A 25,924-nucleotide genomic window follows, 5' to 3' on the forward strand; every position below is an offset into this window, starting at 1 on the left:
AGGGACCAGGCGACGGTGGTGCACATGGTGATGGATGCTTTAGAGGTTGATGAGCTGGTTGTGCTCAAAGAGTTTGGTGAAACTTGGGGCTTTCACCTCAGGATGTCTTGGTTGAGGAGGGTTTATCAGGAGCTTGTCGATGCAGGGAGGTACCATGCTGCCGCTAGGGAGTACATGCTACATCTAGCGGTATGTACTCTCTTTTCGGACAAGTCTAGAGTTTATATAGATGTCTGCTATCTTACTCTCTTCAGCGACCTTGAGACCCCATGTTGGGCTTAGGGAGTGGTTGCATTGACGATGCTATACACGACGCTTGATGTCGCATCTCGTCCTGACACCCGACAACTTGTTGGTTATCTAAGCTTGTTATAGGTATATATTCTTACATGGTTTTTTGTGTTTTATTATATTTTACCAGAGCTTGATTATTTTTATTTATGCAGTGTTGGATCTACGAGCACTTCCCCCGCATCTGTGAGCGGAATACCCAACGTTGTGCGGATGCTGACCCTTGTGCAGGGAGGTGGAAGGCCAGACAGACCCTTCTAGGAGACAGACCCTTGATGGAGTACAGGCGGTGTTTGGATGCTCTGACGCTGGATGATGTCATCTGGACACCGTACCTTTAACAACCTGAAGAGGACTCTGATGTCACAGTTAGAGGGGGAGTATAGTCCCGGGGAAGAAATCAAAAGGATCCAAAGGCTTATAACAAGGGTGTCGTTTATGACCGGAGAGACAATACGTTGTTGGGTTGATGTGAAAACCGACCTTGATACTGAACAAATAATGGATGGAACAGATGACATTGTTTTAACCATTGTAATTTTTTAGATTTTAATTGTTTGTTGTGTTGTTGTTTTAGTCATTGTGTTTTTTTTCAATTGTTGCATTTGACGACAAAATTTTATTTCTAGTTATTGTTTATGTTGTATGTCATGTCTGTTGTAACTCATCTGACTAATGAAAAAAAGTCTATTTCATTGGTAAAATAAAATACAAATAACATTGAACCTAAAAACTATGTTGTGGAACTAGATCCATGATTGAGACACTTGTTCTTATTATGTCCTACCTCACGATATATACTACACTTCCTTTGCATTTTTTCAGTGGCGTCCATTTCGGTTCTAATACGCTTGCTGTTTGGTCGACCGCTTTTATTTTGGCGCATTAAATCGTTGTGCCAAACTGTTTCCCCCTCGTACACAGGCCAATATGCCTCCATCGCTACCACCAGAAAGTAATTGTCGTATACGTTGAGCAACGTTAATACCTTGTAAATTTCTGATACCAATGATAATGCATCAAAGTGAGTATGTGAACATGCTACAATGACAAGGGAGCAAGGCATGCGATACGCTTGAAATTGGCCACAGCCGCACCAACGATCTGGAATTGAGACCCTATATTGTTGTCGTGGCAGCCCCTGGTTGTGGTCAATTGTTTCTTTGACACTGAAGATGTGGTCATGGTGGTCGAACTATGTAACTCGATGAGTGTTTCCCTTGGCAGATTCCTGTTGCATATATTTCATGCAGACATCGTTGTATACCTGTTGTGTCTGTAACACTGAATTCCACCGCTTACCTCTTGTGGAGAACAAAGTTGCCATCCGAAAATATGTTGCCCTCACCAAAGCCGTTATAGGTAGGTTTCGTATGCCCTTGAAAACGCCGTTCATCGATTCCACAAGATTTGTAGTCATGTGGCCCCACCTCGCCCCATCCTAGTCCATGTCGCTCTGTCAATGATGTCAATCCACCTCCCCGCATCTGGATTTGACAATGTTATTTCACGGCGGTAGTATTGAAATCCAGGTTGGTTTAAGGCATACCCCGCATTCACCAAATGATTCTTCAAAAATTTATCTTTGATCTCTTGCATAAAATTTTGTTCGATATGCCTAATGTAGTAGACATGCCTAGACGAGGGGTCGTGCCAACCATTTGTCGGATTATTGTATGCGCTGTCAATAAAAGCATGCTTGTCCGAAATCAAACAAAGATCATGTTGTGGAGCAACTTTAGCTCGGAGATTCTTCAGAAAGAAACTCCAAGCAGCAGATGTTTCTCCTTCTACCGGAGCAAAGGCTATTGGAAAAATATTGATATTTCCATCTTGCGCGACCGCCGTCAGTAACGTTCCTTTGTATTTCCCATACAACCAGGTTCCATCAATTTGAATAATCGGCTTGCAAAAACCAAATCCGATGATGCATGGTCGAAACACCCAGAAAAGTCTATGGAAGATTCCATTACCTTCGAGAGGGGTTCCGTCTTGGGATTGTGCCGACAATGTCTCCAATATAGTAACTGTACCAGGTGAATATAATTGAAGTGCATCCAAGTAGCGAGGAAGTTGTTGGTAGGATTCCTCCCAGTTGCCGTAGACTATTTCAATTGCCTTTTGCTTCGCTAACCAAGCCTTTCTATACGACGGTCTATATTTGAACAGAGAAATGCAATGGGAGATAATCGTCTTCACCTTTAGTGACGGGTCAGCATCGACGAGAGGTATTATGGTATGACATATCATGTCATGACTTAGCTTTCGATGATCTTGCGCCATATTTGTGTTAATGCAAGCGTGGGCTTGAGAAATGGAACCTATCACCCAAGCATTAACTTTCTTCTTAAATGATGCCTTAAGCATGTATTCACAATCCGGGTTTCTGCACAAAATATTACATCTTTCTGGATTTGAGCGATCAACATTGAAATCAACACAGTTTGCTAAGTTCCAGTTTTTTATTACTAGCATACAATCGTCCTTTGAACAGAATGTGTCACCCTTTCTTAACTCATCGTCTGACCTCATATATGGGTTGTAGAACATATCAGACGATGGCTCATCCTCCCCAAAATTAAGTGTTGTGAAGTGCATAGGAGGTGAATATGCATGTGCATCGGGTACTGGAACTTGTTCTTCATCTTCGGATTCACGATTCACCAACTCATCAACCACATCTTCTACTTCAGTTTCTTCTTTGACGACATCTTCGGCATGTTGTTCGTCATCAACAACGGAATCAATAACCTGTGACTGCAAATTTTACAACGGAACAATTTGCTCCAACACTATGTACAGCTCCAGATAAATAACCATAATACTCATGGTTAAGGAATATGTTTTGAACCTCTATGTCAGACTGTGACTGTGATTGATAAAACTTGACCGAGTTGTTAGGTTGAACTAGGGGTGATCGCGGTGCGGTTTGGACGGTTTTGACGAAAAAAATCATCCGAACCGCAAGAGAAAAAATCGTGCGGTTTGGTTTGGTTCGGTTGGCTTTTTAAAAAAATCTGAACCAAACCAAACCAACCTAATGCGGTTTGGTTCGGTGCGGTTGGTTCGGTTTTTTAAAAATATTTTATTGAACCATTCATATACATATAGATGATAACATAACTTTGTAGTTAGACATTCATACACTATCAAATAACAACAAAATCCGTCATATTTTGACAATAACTTTCTATTTAATATGTAAAAATTAAATTAGACAAAAGTGGAATAATAAACATAAAATAATAGTATAAAATAATATAAAAATTATTAGAATGAAACAAAAAAATAGAAGATACGAGAGATTAGTGAATGTGAAAAAGAAAAAACAAAAGAGTTGAGAGATTAGAGAAGAAGATGTGTGATAAAAACGAAACTGAAATAGGGAACATTTGCATAAAAATGAGAAGGTGAAAAAGAAAGAATATAAGAGAGTAAAGATTATAGAAAAAGATGGAAGATGTATGTGGCAAAGAAGAAGCGATAATGCTATTAGAGATTTGAGAAGATCGGGACTAAAATCATGTGTAAGGATGAGAAAATTGTTTGTAATCATAAGGTTAAGGTATTATAGATTTAAGTTTGGGTTGGATGTGAGTTAAGTAAAAGTTAGATTGTAACATAATGCGGTTTGATTCGGTTTGGTTCGGTTTATAAAATACAAACCGCAAACCAAACCGAACCATGCGGTTTTGTTAAAAGATGACCCAAACTAATCCGAACCAAATGCGGTTTTTTGTGGTTTCGGTTTGGTTTGGTTTGGTTTGGTTTGCGGTTTTCTATTGGGTTGGTTTGGTTTTGATCACCCCTAGGTTGAACATATGGTTGTTGGTAAATAATTTGATAGACTGGTTCTCTAATTTTGGACTCGATTTTCTTTTTTAGATACGAGAAATCCACTTTAATATTTAGAGAAAAATGTGTGGAATTAGTGTTTCTAAATAGAAAACCGTTTGTGTCGCAGTGGTAGGTCTCACCATTCATGTGAGCTCGAACTTTGTATTGAGGGGTGGATGTCATACTTTTAAATGAAGAAATATTTGTTCAATAAAATGAAGTAGTTGATAAATATGTGTGAACTGGTGTATAATATTTGTGAGAAGTGGTGTATAAATATCATGCATGGAAGACATTAGGTGGAGGAAATAAAACATGTAAGAATCAATTTGGACAAGACTTATGCATGCTTGATGCGTACCTATGGAATCTCTTACACAATAGCCTTACACTTTTGCATGCATGCAGACTGACCCATGCATGTGACATTTACGCATGGAGCAAGTTGCCAACCTAGGTGGCGACAATAATGAAATTAGAGAGTAGGTTCCAGGGGTGGCGACATCAATGGAATTTGTAGTGTTGTCGCCAGTGGGCATGGCGACTTGCATTGTGTACGAAAACCAAAGTTGCATGCACTTGTCTTGTCAAATTTATTTATATGTTTTTATTGAGTGAGTTTGGTTATAAATAGGTGGTGATTCTTGTTCATTTTCATCATCACCAAACAATTTTTCTTCAGAGCAAATAGTTGGTAACTCCTGCAGACATGTCTATTCTAACTATGGGTCAAGAGCACCAGGGAACAATTGTAAACATTGCTGAATACGTAAGTTTATATTTACTCAATTCAATTATTTATTTATTAAGGTAATCAAATATTAATCGGTCAATAATTTTTTTATAGGATTTCACTAGATATCGGACCCGTGCAAAACCGATAGATGCTCCCGACCCTTGGATTGTGTCTTATATCGGGTACGTAATGAATTTAGTACATATCACAATTGATAATAAATTTATATTGGCACTGTGTGAGCGTTGGAGGTCTGAGACTCATACTTTTCACCTTCCAATGGGTGAATGTACCGTTACGCTAGAGGATGTGCACATATTATTGGGTCTCTCAACAAATGGAAAAGCAGTGTTTGGAAATGTCCAACAACCCAATGTTCTATGCGAGCAAATGTTGGGTGTAGATTTAATTGAGGGTGAGGGCCGAGAAAGAGGGAGGGACCAAGGTATTAAGCTATCGGCCCTTAAAGAACGTTATGACGCAGTTGCGTTCGATCAGTTTTCGACCGAAGAAGAAAAAATAATTAAAGCTAGAATGTATATTATGTTATTATTTGGTAAGTTTCTATTTCCCGAAGGCACGGGAAATAGTGTAAATTTTATGTACTCGTCTTTGCTTGAGGACATTGATGAAATCAAGACGTATAGTTGGGGTTCTGTGGTGTTGGCTTACCTCTACTGCTCCTTGTGCAAAAATACAAAATATGATAGTTGTACATTTTATGGATGTGCATTCTTCCTACAAACATGGGGATGGTGGAGAATGCCAGTATTGGCCCCTAAAAACCCACACATATACATCTTCCCTTACGCGTCAAGGTAATTTAATGATCTTATTTCATCTAGTGTATTTATTTTATTATTAATTGTAACTATATTGATTTCTATTTTTGGATGTGTTTAGGTTTAATGCAACTGAGTTGGATTACACCAAAACGCCTGTAAACAAAATAATTTTTTACCGCCAACTTTATGATCGACTTCGACCCCATGATGTAATACCACAAAAACTTTCCATTGTCTAACTATATTTGTAAAATAAACCATCTTCTCTAATTTGTAATTAATTTTTTTTACGTTGCAGTTTATTTGGAGACCATAGGAATTGGGCCATGAACCCGAGCCAGCAGAGGCGACTGTTCGGACGGAAAAATCACCTATCATACGGTTCACCACTATGGAAATGCACCAAAATGACTGTGTCAAGCTCCAATTCGACATGCATCAAAATATTCCCGACCCCCCCCCCCCCCTGAGTGTTTGGAACCTTGGCATCTGCAAAAGGTCAGCCAACAGTGGTACATAAAAATTGGAAGACATTCGCTAAAGAGTTCCGTAAAATATGGGCCTTTCATTCCACCACTGTCCTATATTTTCCTGTGGCGCCGACCGAAATGAAACCAATAGCTGAATATGTCAACTGGTACAGAACGGTCACAAATCCAGAAATGTTTGTGTCTGACCCTTTCTATTTGGCAGACCCGCAAGCAGAACAATCGTGTTTCCAACAACAACAACAACAAAATTTCCAACAACAACAACCACCACAAAATTTCCAACAGCAACAACCACCACCAAATTTCCAACAACAACAACAACCAAATTACCAACAACAACCATTAAACCAACAACAACCAATTTACCAACAACAACAACAATTCCAACAATACCACCAACAACAACAATTTCAAACTCAACCACAAACTCAACCCCACCACATACGCTTCCAAGATTTCAATATGGCGGGCTCTTCTAGATCACCACCACTTACCCCCGACATAGGCATACATGAAGAATACCTTCCATACAGCTCATTTGACCAACAAACATCACAGTACCCCAACCAACCATTGAACTTCAACACACCACCACAACCATTGTATTTTAACAAACCCGATTCCACCACCAACTACCAAAGACCAAACTTCGAGGCCGCACCCACCAGGAGAAATTTCGTTCCACCAAGACAAAGCTTTGAAGGCGTCGCAGGCACCCGCCTTTCCTATAGCGGGAATTCTAGAGTTCAAGGTCGGCTGACAGATTTTGTAGACCCGGAGTGCATTGAAGGGTCATCGACTCAAACACAAGAGGAACCAAATAGAGGGGGCGTCGTAGGAATAAGGGAGCACTACCAACTCGTGAGCCGTCTACACGAGTTATTAGACCTCCTGCGTGCGGATCGTACCAAGGTCACCCGCGCTAGGTCATTCGAAATTTTATTCTTATGATTAATGTAATTGTACTTTTTTATTTTAATATAAATTACTTGTTTTTTTATTTTAATATAAATTACTTGTTTTTTTATTTATATTATTTTTCTAACTAACAAATTAAAGTCAATAAATATAATGCACAAAATAGTAAAAAATAATAGGTAAAAAAAATTGAATAAAAAATTTGAAAAAAAAAAAGAAAGGAGGTGTTGTCGCCTGGGGGTGGCGACAACACCCATTTTTTAAACATGTTCGTCAGGCCCAATGGCGACATCATTAAGGAGATAGTGTTGTCGCCACCCCCCGCAGACAACGTCTAAAAATAGCAAAAAAGTGGACATTTGTGTAAATATTTTGAAAAGTTGGTTATTTTAGAATTTTTTTAAAAAAACTGGTTATTAAAAAAAAAATTCCAAATATGTTCACTACAAAAAATTCTGTGAATAACCAGAGAGCATTAGCCAGGGTTAAAATTTTCCACAAATAAAATGACGTTGTTTGGGGTTAAGCCCATCGCAACACATAATTTAAAAAAAGAAGAAAAAAAATTAACATAGCGGAGGGGTCATCCCTCGCAAAGAGAAGAAAAGAGAAATTTTGATTTTTATAAAATATATATTGCGAGGGATATCCCAAATAAATAAAAATGGCACTAAAAATATTTATTAGATAATTGATGTATTTGATATGAACCAACTATTAAAATACTAAAATTTGTTTATAATATGATATACACTAGATACAATAATTATTCAATAATTTTAAAAAGATAAAATTTATTTTGTAATATGATACGGTGGTGGGAGTAACATGTTGCAATAATAAGACATACATTTCGAATTTAGTATTACGTGATTAATTATTGACGTTCTGGTAAAATCTCACATATCAATTTTATGTGTGATTACTGGTTATGATTAGGAATTTGTATCATCCTCGCCGTCCTTTTTCTTTTTTCAATATATAATGTTTATTAAAAAAGAATGAGGAAGTCTTCTTCCTCTTTAGTCTTTACCCTATATTTTCAAAGGAGGAAAAGACCCATATACCCATTGATCTAACCAAATGTCTAAACTACACTTAGTACCTCTAAACATAGTGTTTCTCTAAAATCTTAAAGACACTTCCATAGAAAAGAGATTAGGGACATTACAATAAGAGTTTATTAAATAAGATAAAAATCTTTTTTTTTAAATGTTAACCTTTGAAAACATTTTTTTTATAAAAGAAGAAAAAATCTTGTAAAATAAAGAAATTCCTAAATAGTACTTAAAGAGTTGTTTCTAAATTTTAAAAACTCATATTTATAAAAGACAAATTCAAACCCGTAATTTTATCCTTTAAAAAAAATATAAACTGATTAAAATTTCAAACATTCTCTTTCAAAATTAATATGCTCCACCTCTTAGAATTATAGATTATTTGGTCATGAATTTTGAGTAATTTAGTTTATCTTTTTCTTGACAATATGATCTTATAATTCTTGATCATTTATAGCTTTTGTGAGTTGGAAAACCATTCAATATTTTCACTTTGTTGATCTATGGAGATAGATATTGGATTTTCAATTACTTTGAGTGATTTCCTAAAGTGTGCATAAAGTCCAAACAATTAAATTCCACAACTTTATTTTTAACCATAAAAAATCTTGAGTTAAGATAAGGGAAAAAGTCTCGAATATGAAAATGGCAGTATAAGGATGAAGTTAACTTTTACCATGATAGAGAAGTTACTATTTATATGTTTGGAGAATTTCTTTGGCCACCTCCCAACCTTCTAGCTCACCTCTGGTGAAAATCCAGAATATCCCTGACTTCGGAAATGAACTTCCGAAATGCAAGAAAAATGTGTTTTCGAAGATGCATCTCCGAAAGCGCCTTTTTTTTTAAAAAAAATTGACTTATTTCGGAAATGCACTTCCGAAAACACCATTTCGGAAGTTCATTTCCGAAATACTGCGCGTTTTGCAGATTAAGCAAAACATCCCCCTCCCCCTAATCATTTACCCTAATCTTCTTCCAAACTCACACCCCAAGAGATTTTTGTGCAAACCAGTTCCAAGCTACCTCAAAGGCTCCAACTACTTGCTCTATTACATTCAAAATTCCTCAAATCCATTCAATCGGTAAGCATTTTGATTTTAAGATCTATGATTAAAATGTATATTAGGGTGTTTACAAATAGCAAAAAATGTATTAGGTTAGGTTTATACTGATATTTAGGATGTTTAGAATGTGTAGACATAGGTTTGATGTTTGGTTTTGGGGTCTGCCATGGGAGTTGCAGAAAACTCCATCGCAGGGGTGTTTCGGAAGTTCATTTCCGAAAACACCTCCATCCCAGTTTTCGGAAATGAACTTCCGAACTGTATCAGAATTTCAATTATTTTTGTTTCTTCTTTTGTCTCGCATATTAATCGATTTCAATTGTTTACAGGAACATGTCAGGCAACCAACCAGCACGCATCAGACAGGGGAGAGAGTCTCAGACTGCGTCGGCTAGACGCGAGCGGGCGGCGGCGCAGCTGGCGTCGACCCAGGGACAGGGGCAGGGCCGGGGACGCCGTGTGCGAGTTCCCGTGGACGTGAGAGGGGGTACATCTGCTTCAGGATCTAGGAGTCGGCTGGCTCGGGTATCTTCTTCCCGCCAGCGAGAGGAGGAGGAGGAGGAGGTGCCAGTGTCATACCACGAGCCGAAGGGTGTACCGGATGTTGACCCTCCAGCCGGGGAGGAGGATGAGCAGGAGGATGGCTATCCGGGAGGGCCCTTTGACACTTCCGTGCTGATTCACTACCACGATCACGTCGCTCGGCGGATCTGGGAGGGAGAGGTATTTTTTTAATTTAACCGTTTATTTGTCACCATTTTTTATAATCTAACCGTTTATTTGTCGCTTATTTAATATATGTCCGCTTATTTAATATATGTCGCTTATTTGTTTTTTTTTTGTAACAGGAGAGAGAGCCGCTGAAAATGGTCAACCACGCCCGCAAGATTTTCGGTCTGTTTAAACCAGCAGCTGAGTGGTTTAACGACCATGTGCGAGGTTCAGGGCTCAGCGGGCTCTGCATGACGGGGTACACCACGATCAGCACCGGCATGCAGGGGGCATTTGTGGAGCGCTGGCACAAGGAGGCGTCCTATTTCCACTTGCCGGTTGGGGAGATGACGATCACCTTGCACGACGTGCAGTGTCTTCTCCACCTGCCGATTAGGGGGCCGCTGTTGACCCACTCCAAGATCCAGAGGGTGGAGGCCATTGAGTGGATGATGCTCTACTTGGGCATGGAGCACGAGGTTGCTCACTATGAGTGCGCCACGACTTCTGGGCCTCATGTCCGGTTCACCATACTGAGCACTTATTTTGAGCACCACCTGGACGCGGCTGCCGAGGCTGGGGGTGTGGGTAACGAGCTGTTCACAGAGTATCACCGCGGCTGCGCTCTCCGGTGCTGGTACATGCATGTGGTAGGCGCTGCATGCTTTGTGGATAAGAGTGCCAGGTACATCGACGTGACCTACCTCCGCTACTTCATGGACCTGGATACCGTTCACCAGTGGAACTGGGGGCAGCTACTCTGGCATATCTCTACCAGAAGTTGAATGAGGCCTCCAACTGGAGGACGAGGCAGTTGGTCGGATCTTGCACACTGCTTACGGTACGTTTTATTTTAATACATTATCGTATTTATTTATTTATTTATGTTTCGTATTTATTTTTAATACATTATCGTGTTTCTGTTTCAGAGCTGGATCATCTCCTACTTCTCCCGCATCCACGGCTTTCACATCGATCCTGCGTACGTGGACGCCATGCCCAGGGCCTCCGGATACGCTCTCCAAAGGGGGAACGATGCGGTGGGACCATACCGTCTGTACTTGGACCGCACGATGCACGACGACGTCACCTGGAGGCCGTTCGTCGACTACGCTCAGATTGTCCCCTTTGACGGCATTGCTCTATATTCAGGCTGGTTGGCATGCGGGACCGGCATCATGGTCCGGTATCTCCCTGAGCGGTGCATGCGTCAGTTCGGATTCGTGCAGCGGATACCCAGGTCACCCTTTGAGGCAGCTCCCGACACAGTGACCCGAGTGCAGCTCACTGCCATATGGGAGGACTGGCAGCATCATGTGGTACCGCAGGAGTACCGTCTCACTCGGGTCACACAGGACTGGCACAGTGAGGAGGGGTACGTCACATGGTTCTACCGGGTGTCCCATCCTCTACTGAGACCCGACGTTCCCGGCGCTCCTAGGCCAGCACATGAGGAGATCCTGGAGAACCAGCAGGCCGAGGATGACCACGCCATTGATCTCCTGTCGATCTGCCAGCGGATAGAGATGCTTGGGCGGGACGCCTTGGATCGGGGTGTCGTTCTTCAGGGCGGTCCAGATGCAGTCGCCGTGATGGAGGCGATCATCACTGATGCGGGCCGTGCGGCGGGGTACAGGCGGCAGAGGAGGGCTCAGGGTGAGAGGGTTAGGCACACCCAGTAGTGGTCGGGTTTATTTATTTTTTGTTTTCGGATTGTATATTGCGCACACTATTACTATTTGGTTCGGCTTGTATATATTATTTGGATTTTATTTATCGTATTAGTATTTTCTGTTTATCTGTTGCTTATTTTATTTGGCGTTTGCGTTTAATTAAAATGCGAGACTGTTTAAGAAAACATAAAAAAAACACAGTTTCTGCATAATTCGGAAATAAACTTCCGAATTCACCCATGAGGTGTTTTCGGAAGTTCATCTCCGAAGACACCCCCCATGAGGTGTTTTCGGAGATGAACTTCCGAATTATGGAAATTTTTTAAAAAAAAAAAACGCTTCGGAAGTTCATTTCCGAAGCAGGGGTATTTTGGGATTTTCGCTGGGGTGACCCCCGTAGGGAGGTGGCTAAAGAAATTTTCATATGTTTGGCACAATAATGTTAAAGTGAGCTTACTATGATAGAGAAATACGGCCGAATTTAAAAACATTTTAATTTATTTAAATGTTTAATTTGGATGATGGAATACAATTTATTATACATCAATATTTATCAATTTATTTTATGCTTATTCTCTTACAATATATATAAATAGTGTTTTCTCTTAATATAATGTTTCTTTTATAGCAAACAAATTATTTTCGTGTATTATAATATGACAGAAAAATAGGCTATGGCTTGCTGGCTTGCTACAAAATGTAATTTATATATTCAAGTAAAGTGATAAGAATACTTGGCTATGATATGGTTAAAACTTAAAACGAACAATGAAATTTATCATAAATTAATAACCATGGGAAATTAAATGGTTAGAATAAAAATTTAAAATTTAAAATTTTAAAAAAAGCAAAACACTTTGTTATTAGCATTAAATGGCAAATTCCTACAACTGTAAGTCTAAGTCTGTAACCATGTAAAAGATTGGCTTCAATATTCATAGCTCTTGACTAGTAACATTGAAGTCCATTTATTGATATGGATGGAGTGAAATTGATATAACAATCAATCGGTGGAAGTATAATTCTCTTGAAATCCGTCTTGTATGTTTTTCCAGTCTATTATCTTTCTTTCTTCAAGGTTCTGACAGGTATTGTATCTCAACTTGAATCTCTTTTTAAAAGATTTTTATGGGGTGGTGGGGCAGAGAGAAAAAAAATTGGGTCCAATGAAATAAGGTATGCAGAGATAAGAAAGAGGGGAGTTGGGTTTAAAAAATATAAAGGTCTTCAATTTAACTTTATTAGGCAAGTGGAGATGGAAGATCCTTAACGAAAAAGACAAGCTATGGGTTAAAATACAAGAGTCTAAGTATAGGAGAAATGGTACAGGTTCGTATAGGATCGACAAGCTTACTTCACTTTGGTGGAGAGACATCTAATCTATTGATAATGGGGCTAGGGGCTTTAAGTCGCTTTGGTTTGATAAAAATCTATCTAAAGAAGTCGAAAATGGAGTGGATTCTTTGTTTTGGCATGACATTTGGTTAGGAGGAAGAAGGCTGAAAGACGTTTACCTAAATCCGTTCTCACTAGCTGTAGATAAGAATGCATCGGCAAGCGATTCGATTAGGAGTGATATAGGTGATTCAAAGTGGATCGTGAGCTGGACTAGTCCTTTGGAGGTTGGTAACATACAACTAGAAAATTGCATTAGAGATATGATGGGGAAAATCAAATTGAAGGAAAATGTCAAAGATAGGTGGAGGTGGTCCAATAACGAGTATTCGGTCAAAGAAGCTTACTCATCAATCTTGAATAGTTCAGCTATAGGTAATAATAAGGATAAGGATTGTGCAATTTCTTGGTGCAATCTAGCCCCTCTTAAGGTGTTGACATTTGTGTGGAGACTTTTGCAGTATAAAATTCTAACTAAGGACAATCTAATCAAAAGAGACATCTTAGTTGTATCTCAAAATTCACGTTCTTTTAGTTGCGGAGCGAGGTTCTAAGATGGCTAAATCTATCCACTATCCTTCACAATAATGTTTTACAGAATTTATATCACTTCCACGGGCTATTTAGTGGAAGAAAAATAGCTTCAGAGATGGTTACTGTAATTTGATTCGTGTGTGTTTGGTCACTGTGGAGGAATCGAAATGAGAAGATCTTCAAGAATATTGGTGTAGAAAAATCAGCAATCTTTGAAGATATTCAATTGCTATCTTGGATGTGGATCAAGAGTAGGGCGGTCGGTTTTAGCTACGACCACAATCACTGGATGGCATATCCAAAGGAGTGTATCATGGGAAGCTTTAACTGAATGTTTGGGATCTTGTTGGTAGTATTATTGTTCCGTAACATCAGGTCCATTTTTAATGAAGTGATGTTATTAGGTGCTTTGGTTTGGCAGAAGTTGTGTCTTTCTGTAAGTTAAGGCGGTTGACGTGGTCCTACTGCTTTTAATTTTTTCGGACCGGAAGCAGGCTACTGCAGGCTTGGCTGGATGTGTGGATTTTTTCTTGTTGTGGTGATGCATATCGGCTGGCTAATCGGGCAGGATCTAGTTTCAGTGTAGCTTCATTTCATTTTAGGTTTTCTGTTGCTATATTTATGCAGGTTGTTGACAAATTCTGTTGCAGATTGGTGCATGGAGTCTGTATTGTGACTTTTTCCCATAGTTAGGAGTTACATGTAGTTTCTGTTTTCTTTCCATCTACTTAATCTATAATTGATCTTCTGTAGTTTCTATAAGGCTGGCCGTTTGGTTTTGAATTGGTGTAACGATTTGCACATCTTGTACTTTATTCTGTTAATGCATTTGGATTTAAAAAAATATATATATCAAAACAAAAGGAATACTGCAACAAGAAGAAAAACCAAAAAATTACCGCATTAAGATGACAAACAAAACAATACTTAAATGATAAAGAGTTAAATATGTTTTTTTTCCTTATAAATGTATCAAATTTTATCTTTAATCCCTATTAAAAAATGATATATTTTGATCCCTACAAATTTTTATACATACAGTTTTAGTTCCAGTTATTTTAAAAAAAATTAAAATTGTTTACTTACCCTTTAACTTTTAAATTTTTAAATAATTTTGTTCATACATGTGTTAGAATACTGTAAAATATTTATGTACCAAATTTCAGAATTATTTAAAATAAGAAGAATTAAATATTAATTTTTTTAATTTAAAAAGATAATGATAAAAGTAATGAAAATCTCGACTTGGAAATTAAATTTTGAGTTTTTTTAAGAAGCTTTTTATAATGTTCTAGACATGTCTGCAAAATAATCATTCAAAAATACACATTGGTTTGACAAAAGAGACTAAAACTACATGCATACTAATTTTGTAGGGAACAAAACATGTCACTTTTTTTCATAGGAACCAAAAGCAAAATTTTGTAATTTTAGGGACAAAAATATATTTAACCCAATGATAAATAGCAGACAAATACATTAGGAAAAAAATCAAATCCATACTAGTCACTATTTATCTTAATATGTGATGCCTAACATAGTTATACGGTCTTACATGATTAGATAAACCATAACTAACCTATGATAAGATTTAATCTACTATACATATTTAATTCACCTTAATTCTCGTCTAACGTAATTCAGGAACTTAGACTTGCTAGAAAAAAAAAAGGAGATACAATATCATATCCCCTACTCTTAACTTGGGATCCATGGTTTGCCTAAACTGGATTTATAATCAAAGTTTCCCATTCCGATACTCATTTATCTACCTCGATAACCAAGATTTGGCTAAAGTGGATATAAAATACAGGTTAGCCCTGCCAGTACCAAGCTCTATGTATAAGAATATAATAAATACTTATACAAACTCTTTGCATAGTCCATCTCGTAAACGCAGGTGAATGCAACGAAAGTCTATCCCACTATAGTCGAGTACATCTCAATTATCTGACTATACAACAGACTTATGAATGAAAGCCCCTTCCACTCTTTAATGTTGAGATATATAATTAATATCACTACGTTGATACATATATAATAATATCCATATATAAATATACATACTTCTCTTACTTTCTTTTAATTCTATTCTAAAAGTCAAAGCCTTTAATCAAGGCCGGTCCTTTGAATTTGGGTGTCTTGGGCGAATCAAAAGAACGGTGTCCCTATAATTTTTTTTTAACAATAAATACATAAGAATAAGAGAAATAATTAGATAAAAAAACACATTTTTATTTGACATTATGTAAAAAGAATACAAGTATGGATCTTTAAATCAATGTTTATACTACATCAAAACATATATCAGTATAAAGAGACTTATTCTTCTTCTTCTTGATCCAATCTTTTTTTCTTAAAAAAATTGACCAAAATTTTAAAATTATTTAAATATCATCCTTTAGCAGTTTTTGTTGCAAAATCATTAATAATTTATTCATAATCAAGGTTTTTCAAAAATTATTTTCAATTGAAATCAACGCAAGACTATTTAATCTACCTTGTGGCATAGTAGATCTCAAATAAGATTTTAATAATTTTGATTTAGAAAAACTTCTTTCAGCCGATGTAACACTGATATAAATAGTCAATATTATTATATAAGTTATGCATGTAATAGAAAAATAATTAAAAGTCTTTAAAGAACTCATTATCATATACATTGATTTTGATTCAACTGTTAAAACTTCTATAATAACTTTCAATTCTTCAAACAAAATTTCACCATCAAGATCAAGAAAATCGTCATGTTTTAAACAAATTTCAAGATGTGTATAACATGCTTTCAAGTCCCTATCAGATAATGATCCAAGTCTTCCAAAAATATTTTCATGTGCTATATTGCTAAAATCTTCTATCAAGTGTGCCAATTGTTTGATCTACAATATATAAGAAATAGTGATTTCAGAAAGACTCTTCAGCAGACTCAAGATTTAGTTGTGTGGGTTGAGATGGATTTTCATCAGTGTTGTTTTCTACGAATTTGACATTCAATCTCCATTTCATTCCCAATCTTTACAGCACTAGCCTTAACATTTACAGATCCAGATTCTCTTTTAATATATATAGATGTAAAAAATATTTTTTTGGTGTCCCTAAAATTATGGAGCCCTGGGCTCCCGCCCCGCGAGCCCGTGCTCAGGGCCACCCCTGCCTTTAATCACTGTCAAAGGCCATAGTCGTTAACTAACTTGGAATGGGGGTTAAAGCATGAAAAATATGGTCTTAGGTACATTTTTCCTTCATGGTTCAAATCAAACAAACAAAAAACTGTTGGTTTTAGTCACATTTGAGTCAGACAGCTTCAATTTGAGTAAAAGATTCATTGATTTGAGTCATCACAATTGTGATTAGAGTCATGAGATCCTTGATTCAAGTTATGAAAACCTTGAGGAAAATCATGAGATTCCTTATTCAAATCAGATAGCCAGAATTCCATAATTTTCCTCTTGATTCAAAGCAGAAATCCCTTGACTCTAGTCAAGGTATTATAATTCTAAATTTTTACAGTCTTACAACATAAAACTCAACTAAATTTAATCGATTGACACTTTGTTCTAATCAACTAAATTTGCTCAATTTTTTTTGGCTTTTTGAATACTCCCATCACTTTTTATGTAACTTCTATATATAGTTCTCGATGTTTATTCTTTTCAAGACATCTTATAAAAAGGCTTTATGTGTGTGTGTGCGCGTGCGTGCGTGCGTGCGCTTATAGCCATATACTTCTTCAAAGAAATAAATTTTTCTTCTACGAAAGTTTCACTCACTTACTAAATTGGGAGATTAATTCCTCTAAGCCTTGTCTGATATATTCTCTTGTGTTGACATTTGCTTTAAGATTTCTTTTGCTCTGTCTGATAAATTATATTGTGTTGACAGTTGCTTTGAGATTTCTTTTGAGACTTTTGATGTAATCTATTTGTTTGCCTTTGTCTTAAACCGTGTTTGATGTTTGAAGCTTTATCTATATCTGAAACTTTGTCAATCCTTATCAAACTCATGACTTGCATCTTTAGCCGCTTAAGTGCATTGATTGACTTGTTTAATTGTTGCATCTTTACTATATAGAATGTTATCTTTCTTTTTTGATCTTTTACAGTTGTCAACATGTTACATCTTTATCATGCTTAATATCTATTCTGTTCTTCACATTTGTCATCATCAAAAGAAAACATATTACCTGCAAAACAAGGTTGCACACAATTATCTCAAATTCTCTTCCGAAGGTCGTAGATTCTGACAAGATACTAGTGAGATGAGATTAGTGGTTTACAAATTGATTTGATGATTTACATATATTTCATATATTAGAGAAATGCTAACAAACTTTCTTTTCAACCCTCTCTCAAACATTGTCTCTCTCTTATTGGGTGAAACATGTGTAGATCCTACCACTTTATGTGAGACCTATTTCTAAAGTGAGGAACCCACAAATGTTTCAACAAATAAGAGAGTGAGTGTTTGACAGAGTGTTGAAAAGTGTTGCTAGCACTCCTCTTAATATTATTATGGAACAATACTGCTTAATTTTTAAAATATTTTTATTTATTTAATATATATATATATATATATATATATATATATATATATATATATATATATATATATATATATATATATATATATATATATATATATATATTAATCTATTTTATTGTTTTATGTTTATTCTTTAACAATACATATAAATGGGTCAAATTAACAACTCAATTTGAGTTCAATAAAAACTTTTTTTATTAGCTTAAACTCGACTCATTTAAAACTTACGAACAACTCTTCTTACTTATTAATTTAACTCGTTCTTAACACGTAATGTAAAACTCAATTTATATTAAAAAAATTATATATTTGACTTTATATATTTTTCAAAGCAAAGAATAAATTAAATTAAATACTTAATAAATTAAAAGTTAAAAGTATATAATAATTTTATTAAAAAGAAACATAAAATTAAAAAGTTTTGAAAGAGTCTTTGATCATATTCATATAATTTCTTTTCTCCTTTTTCTTGTTGAGTGTATAAGGTCCCATTCTCTTGAGTTGACAACTTTCATTTCTGGGTCTGCTTGATCTTTTCAAAAAGGTTCCAATTTCTTGTTACTTGACACGTTTTTGTTCCTATAAATCATCCATTTTTCGGTTTCTCTTCTTCCTCAGAACTCTTTCAGTTGATTGTGATGTGGAGAGATCCAGGAGTTTCAGCTGATTCTTTCTACCAAACTCGCCCTGATTGCACCGATGTGCCCATTTCTCGATTTAAGATCAAGGTCTGGTTTTTATTCCAAAGTTTTGATTTTTGTTTCTGGGTTTATTGTAATGGGTGTTGTATGAGCAATGTAACTATGTTGAGCTTGTTGGGTTGATAACTGATTGAAGTTTGTGTTCAATTTGTGAGAAAGATTGTGATTTTGGATCATTGATATGGTTTTGTTGGTGAAATTTGATTCATAGACAGTAATCTAATTGCTTGATTGCTTCATTAGATAGCTGTAATAAATTGAGAATTAAATCTGAATGTTATGTTGGTAATTTACCTTGGATCATGATACAAATATGGAATGATTAAGTGTGTTTGTTGGGTTTTCGGCTTAAGATACATTGAATGATGTAAATCAATTTGACGATTTTATGCCTTAACAGAAAATTGTTTGCCTTGAGTTGAGATGATGACTTGTAAATTTATTTGGATTTTCTGTCTCGTAATGATTGTGTGTTGTTTTTTATTTATTGTTAACTTCTTGATTTTTGTTACATGGTTCAGCCTGGTAAGACACTAAGTCCGAGAAAATGGCATGCTGCGTTTTCGCAAGAAGGATATCTGGATATCGGCAAGACTTTGAGACGAATCTACCGAGGGGTATTTGCTCTTACATTGTCTGTCTTTTTCAATGTGTTCAATAGTGAATCGTTGTTTGATGGGAAAAATATGTATGATCTTTAACAATGTATGTGTCATGATGATCATATTATTGGTTTTCTTCTCTGTAGTAGCACTGACACCTCTAAAAAAAGTCGTGTCTCTGACAGTTTCGGTGTCCGAAACCGACACCAACACTTGTGATTACGTTTATTTTGTTCATTTTTTCAAATTATTACCGATGTCGACATATCAGTGTCGGTGTGGTGTGTCTGGTGTCTGTGCTTCATAGGTTTTCTTACCCCCTAAAGTATTGAAGATTATGGTTTTGCTTGAGTATACAAGTTTAGAAAGAGTGGAATTTATCTGTATATACGTTGATGTTGGTTGGTGTTTAATTTGTAAAATTTTTGAACCAGGGAGTCCATCCATCAATTAGGGGAGAAGTTTGGGAATTTCTACTTGGCTGCTACGACCCGAAGAGTACATTTGACGAAAGAGATCAAATAAGACAACGTCGAAGGTAATCAGTTTTCCATTTGTTTATTGTTCCAATGTTTTGAAAAACAAACCGGACATTGAATTGGTGAGATCTCTGAGTCATGGTTCCACTGCTTTAAATCATTTGAACCAGGACAAAACTTCATTTGAACTGCTCAACTCACCAAACCATTGACAGTACCGGTTCACAACTTAACTGGTTGAGGTTGAACCGTTCGGTTCGGTTTAGTTTTTAGATCTAAGAAACCATTACTTAAATTTCACTTTTATGTTTATGATTTCAGGAGGCAATATGCTACATGGAAAGAAGAATGTCGCCAATTGTTTCCTCTTGTTGGAAGTGGTAGATTTATCACTTCACCTGTAATTACCGATGATGGCCAGCCGATTCCAGATCCATTGGTTTTGCCAGAAACCAATACAGCCAATGGATTAACTGTACTTCCTCAAGATGATAATAGGCTTTCAAGTATAAATTCTGCAAATAATTTAGAAAATGTGACAGACAAGAAACTGATCCAGTGGATGTTAACTCTCCATCAAATCGGTGTGTGAATTTTGTGTTGTGCAATATTATATTTCTGAAATTTTATGGTAATTAATTATTATGCATATATGTAACACATTTCAGGTCTTGATGTGGTTCGCACCGATAGGACAATGGTTTTTTATGAGAAGCAAGAAAACTTGTCAAAGCTGTGGGATATTCTTGTAGTTTATGCTTGGATAGATAAAGAAGTTGGGTACGGTCAAGGTAGTTTTTGCATGACATCTTGCAAAATTGCAACAAATAACAAAGTTTGAAACACTATGCAACTTCTCTAAGCTTCCCGTTTTAACATTTCATAATCCTTATCAGGAATGAGTGACCTATGCTCCCCAATGATAATTCTTCTTGATGACGAAGCAGACGCATTTTGGTGCTTTGAGCGTCTGATGCGCAGACTTGTAAACATCTTATCTCTATGCTCTCTTTTATCTTTTATTTCTTTTTGGACCATTTATGACTTATGCTTGATGATACAAATTGTTAATAGTTTTTCATACATTCAGCTTTTTCTCAATTTCTTATGATTTGTGTTCTTGAATTTTTCAAGCGAGGAAATTTCAGATGCACTGGTCGCACTCTTGGGGTGGAGGCTCAACTTAGTAATTTGGCTTCAATTACTCAAGTCATTGATCCAAAACTTCATAAACATATAGGTATTTTATTGCATATGTATTTTTCTATTTATTATTTATGGTCAAATATGGAATAGAATTTTCTAACTCTAGTTGGATGGATTTTGTGATGCTTGCAAGAAATTATTAATGGAAAATGATATGATCCGGTTTTTTTGCTATTTACAGTTGAATAAAACTCACCCTCTTTTATGTTTAAGAAATGGAAAGTAACTGTTGTGTTTTAATTTTGGAGCACAGAACATATTGGTGGAGGTGACTATGTGTTTGCTTTTCGGATGCTAATGGTTCAATTTCGTCGAGAATTTTCCTTTTGTGATTCATTGTACCTATGGGAGGTGTGTTTGGTTTCTTTCTGTATTTATGGATTATAGATTATGTGATGGTGTGTGTGCGTGATGATATTTTCCCCACAAAAACAATTAATGGGATAACGATGCCGCAATTTTCTAGAGAATCTTTGTAAAATAGTGACTTAATAGCTTCAAATTTTAACAGATGATGTGGGCTCTAGAATATGATCCTCACATGTTCTTGATGTATGAAGAAGCTCAAACAGCTTCCGAGAAAGCTGCGGGCATCAAAGGAAAAGCAAAGTCAATCCGACAATGTGGAAAATACGAGAGAGAAAATTTGAAAAATGGAGCAAAGAATACCGACACTCCTCTTCCTATATCAGTTTTCCTTGTCGCCAGTGTGTTGAAAGATAAAAGTACAACACTACTCCATGAAGCGCGAGGCTTGGATGATGTTGTCAAGGTTAGTCACGTGACATTTTTACCGTAAGTTGCATTGAATTAGATCTAGCAATCATTGATACAAATAGAATGAAATATTTTATTTTACCTATTTCATAAACAAGCTATATGAAATTCAATGCTTCTTCATCAATTTCATAAAGACGTTTCTGTTTCTCCGCTTCTCTGATATTTAGCGAATAATTTTCCGCAGATATTGAATGACACAACAGGAAATCTAGATGCCAAAAAGGCTTGTATCGAGGCTATGAAGCTTCACAAAAAATATTTGAAAAAGGTAATGCTTTCGATACGTCATAATCTCCAATATGTTTAATGCAATTTCTTAAACTGATTATATACTAAATATAGAAGTAAATTTTTAACTGCTGCAGGCCAAGAAAGCTTAGCACCAAAAATATATTTTCTCCATTTGGGACGATTAAATGATGCGATGCTTCTTGCATGCTGTCAATATTATTCCTTGGGAGACAATAATGGAGTCATTCAAATTTGGACCGTGATTTACAGAATTGATTAAAGTTTCCAATTAAATTCCCCGATTAAACTGTTGTATGTTAAATTCATTTCATTTCTTATTATCTTGTTCTGTATCCAAAAAAAAAAGCAAGTGAAATTGTGTATGAAAATAGAATGTTGTACAAACATTGTAATTTGTAACATATTTGTGATTGTATGAAAGTTTATAAAAGGTTAAAATATTATGGTTGAAGTTTTTATAAACATTAGTCCTCTCCCCGTCCAAAATTTCGAATTTCGAATTCAAATCGCATGAGAAAATCAAAGATATTGATGACAGTTAAAAAAGAGAAAAATTAAGCTATCAACTTAAACTAATAATAGATACACAAAAAGGCCATCTACTTTGTAATATGAACTAGATATGTACTGAACTTTTTAAAGTTCCACTCAATCTTGTATCAGATCATATATACTGTTATGTACTTTTACACAAAAAGATGCATCACTCATTATGTGATCTGTTATAGGCACACACACACCGTCTTGATGATGAGACACGAAATGCAGTTCTTACCAAAGCCACAGTTTCCAACCGATTATCGACAAAAACTCAGAAAAAGCGATCTGTTGTGAGCAAGAATGTCATAAATGCTGTGAAAATGACTGCGATGATGCTGATAGAAGATTTATGTCCTGAACCTTTAGCAGGTCTATGCGGAGGAAGTGAACATTCCATTCCATTGAAGAACACCTTAGAAGGAAAAGCGTCGCGCACGACGTTGAATTCTTTAGTGTATTTCTTGTGAAAAGAAACCACTGATTGTTGTTTCCCGGGCACCCTTGGATCTTTCGCACGAGTTCCATTAGTTTCTCCTGCTAAGTAATTCAACCCTTTCAGTCCTTGAAAGAAAATGGTTCTGATACCGGGAATTCTCGTCCCGTTAAATGAATAAACATCTTGAAAATCTTCGAAAGACCTGTCGAACTTAAGTGCGGCGAACCAATCGTCGAAGCCGAAATTCTCCCAATTGAAAAGTGTTATCCTAGCTGTCCATCCCTCCTTATGATCTGAACTTACATGCCAGTTAATACTTACAGGACAATTATCTCCACAAGGTAACTTACTTGGAACGCGCATGTGTTTGAGTTTTGCCCAAGCGCGTGCCTTTACCGTTCGGTTCTCGAAAGGGACGAGAAGTGCGTCGGGTGGAAGAAGTAAAGGCGAAGCGTTAGGATTACATTTCCTTGTATCATCGCAACCTCCACAAGCACACGTGTTACAGGGGATAGCAGATTCGTTATAGAAAGCCGAGAACGAAACGCAACACCGATTTTCTTTCGGCTTCGGTTTCGTAATGTTGCAAACTACCTGCCAACTTGCAACAGCTGTTGAGATTGCTGTAAGTCCACTAGGATCAGGAAATTGTTGTGCATCAACCCTAATTGGGGGTCCACATGCGTATTTAGGGTTAATAACTCCATCAATATGCCATTTCATTGGTGGTGTAAGTGCTGTTCTGTTATCATCAGGTGGTATTTTGAAAACTTGCAACTGAAAAATTGATCTTGCTTTGTTCTTATCCATAATAGGTGGTAAAACAGTACCATTCCTACAACACCAAGGTATTTTACCAACTTTTTCATCTTCTGCTCTTTCAGTCGGAAGATCGGAGAGAATAGGTTTCTTTTGACAGTTTGCAACCGTCGAGAAATCTAAGTCACCGTAGTATCTTCCGGCCGGACCGTATAAACATTCCGAAGGGTCTTTTATGCGAGCGTAAGCACCTTTTAGAGTGTTAATGAATTCTCCCTTTTGCCATTCCCATGTTATGTTCCAATGATCAAGACGACCTAATGGATGATTGTTGTCTATGGTTACTTGCGCGTAGTAGCTCGTGTGGAAGGCTTGAAGAACATCGTAAGATATGGTTAGATCGCCATAGCGACGGGGAAGGAACTTTGTTTTCTTATTCAGTTTAGCTTTAACTTTTGGGTCCTTTTTGCAGCATACAAACATTCTTGAACCTGCGAAATGATCCACATTATAAATTAAATTGTAACCGATTTTATTTACGTATCAGCCGAATAACAGACATGCATGCATGCATGCATGCAAGAAGAGATAAAAAAACAAAAGATAAAATACCTCTACGACCAGGTTGAGGACATTTGAAGCCATCATTCATAAGCTTAATAGTTTTAGGCATAGGAGTAGCACTTGCACCAAGTCCAAACTGAGTTCCACTCATCTTAACCCTAACAGCCATTTGATTATAATCACCAGCTGTTTCAATGGCAGTTTTCAAATCTGTCATAGGATTTCCAGCAATTGTAGTTCCATTCCCTACCTCGGCCGGAAAATCCTCCGAGTCAACCGGAACAGCTCCATCCGCGGAAACAAGAATCTCCCTATGCTGAAACCCAATATACATTTTCCAATCTTTAAGTTCCTCATCTCCAACATTCATCAACGACACTTCGGCTTTAAACGCCCACGCTTGTTTCGTCACGTTTTTCACGTGCGGATATTCCTTCTCCCTTCCAGTTAAAGCATACGTTAGAAATATTCCGTCGCAGTTGTCGAGTTCAGCCACGGGCGGTGGCGGTGCTGCAACGTCATCTTGTCCATGACAGATATCGAAACCGGACAACAAAAACAACAATGAGAATATTAAGAGAAATGTTTTATACGAGGAAGTCTTTGCTTCCTTAATAAATTTCATGCTTTGTTTATTTTTTTGGTTTTTTAAGGTGTGAAGAAATGGTTACGGCCGCGGTAATACGCCGCGGCTGAAGAAGGAAAAACTATAGGGAGAAGAGAATGTTATGTTATGTTTTATTTATATGATGTAGAGGGAAAATTGGAAGAGAAAGGTGATGGTGAAAGCTATGTTCCACTAGTTTTAGCGTTTGTTTCGGAAGGACAGGTAAATTTGTTTGCTATATTTGGAGATTGTGTTTTTAAGGTTGTTTGTATATTGTATTAATAATGTAATTTGTTTTTGGTTGTTGTAAAGAAACAAATGAAGGAAAGAAAAGAAAGTTAGTAATGAACTGTGTTGTTACTTTTATGTGAACTTTCTTGCTAAATTATGATGAGCTATAGTTTGAACAAATAACTATTTTTCCTCGAAAAATAAGGTGACATGAACCAATTATGATGGTTTTTGTGTATTAGTTAATTAAGCTAAATTTAGTAATTTGGTTGTTCATGAAGGAATACAATAAGGTTGTTTTATAATCAAACAAAATATTCTTGATTATACTAATTTTAATAATATTTGTCAAAAAGTTATTATTATTATTATTATTATTATTATTATTATTATTATTATTATTATTATTATTATTATTATTGTATTTTATGAAGAGAATTTAGTTAATATGTTTTTTAAGACATATCTTAATAATTAAAGTAAAAAAATACATTTCTAATAAAATTTTGACCTTTATTTTGAATTGGTTTTTTTATGTTTTGTTTTTTAAAATGGATCATTTATGTGACATTCTATTTGCATTATTAATCGTTAAATTATCCATTTTACAATGTGCACTTGCTAAAAGGATAATACATGACAATTGCTTGTGATTAAAGGCTATCAGATGCTTTAAGATTTGTTATAGAGTTGAGAGCTTACGGGGGTACGGGGATAAGAGGTTAGAAG

The 25,924-nt window shown here is 36.3% G+C and overlaps 3 protein-coding genes across 3 annotated transcripts; 2 read left to right on the forward strand and 1 right to left on the reverse strand.

Annotated features, from left to right (window-relative positions):
- Positions 1 to 5,143: 5,143 nt before the first annotated feature.
- LOC131651087 (protein MAIN-LIKE 2-like) lies at positions 5,144 to 5,965 on the forward strand. Its single transcript, XM_058920758.1, has 4 exons — positions 5,144 to 5,309; positions 5,442 to 5,682; positions 5,768 to 5,858; positions 5,948 to 5,965. The coding sequence occupies exons 1-4, from the start codon at positions 5,144 to 5,146 to the stop codon at positions 5,963 to 5,965; spliced, it is 516 nt and encodes a 171-aa protein (XP_058776741.1).
- Positions 5,966 to 18,486: 12,521 nt separating this feature from the next.
- LOC131653614 (uncharacterized) lies at positions 18,487 to 22,511 on the forward strand. The gene is made up of 11 exons (XM_058923859.1): positions 18,487 to 18,766; positions 19,261 to 19,356; positions 19,776 to 19,879; positions 20,142 to 20,404; positions 20,489 to 20,611; positions 20,717 to 20,805; positions 20,955 to 21,060; positions 21,280 to 21,377; positions 21,538 to 21,798; positions 21,991 to 22,074; positions 22,172 to 22,511. The coding sequence occupies exons 1-11, from the start codon at positions 18,677 to 18,679 to the stop codon at positions 22,184 to 22,186; spliced, it is 1,329 nt and encodes a 442-aa protein (XP_058779842.1). The 5' UTR covers positions 18,487 to 18,676; the 3' UTR covers positions 22,187 to 22,511.
- A 79-nt stretch (positions 22,512 to 22,590) lies between these two features.
- Positions 22,591 to 25,081, reverse strand: LOC131653613 (COBRA-like protein 10). Its single transcript, XM_058923858.1, has 2 exons — positions 24,406 to 25,081; positions 22,591 to 24,284 (listed from the first exon to the last, which is right to left on the reverse strand). Exons 1-2 carry the CDS (start codon positions 24,980 to 24,982, stop codon positions 22,870 to 22,872), a joined length of 1,992 nt encoding a protein of 663 aa, XP_058779841.1. The 5' UTR covers positions 24,983 to 25,081; the 3' UTR covers positions 22,591 to 22,869.
- Positions 25,082 to 25,924: the final 843 nt, after the last annotated feature.

Source organism: Vicia villosa, linkage group LG2 (assembly GCF_029867415.1).
Source record: "Vicia villosa cultivar HV-30 ecotype Madison, WI linkage group LG2, Vvil1.0, whole genome shotgun sequence".
Taxonomy (NCBI): Eukaryota; Viridiplantae; Streptophyta; class Magnoliopsida; order Fabales; family Fabaceae; genus Vicia; species Vicia villosa.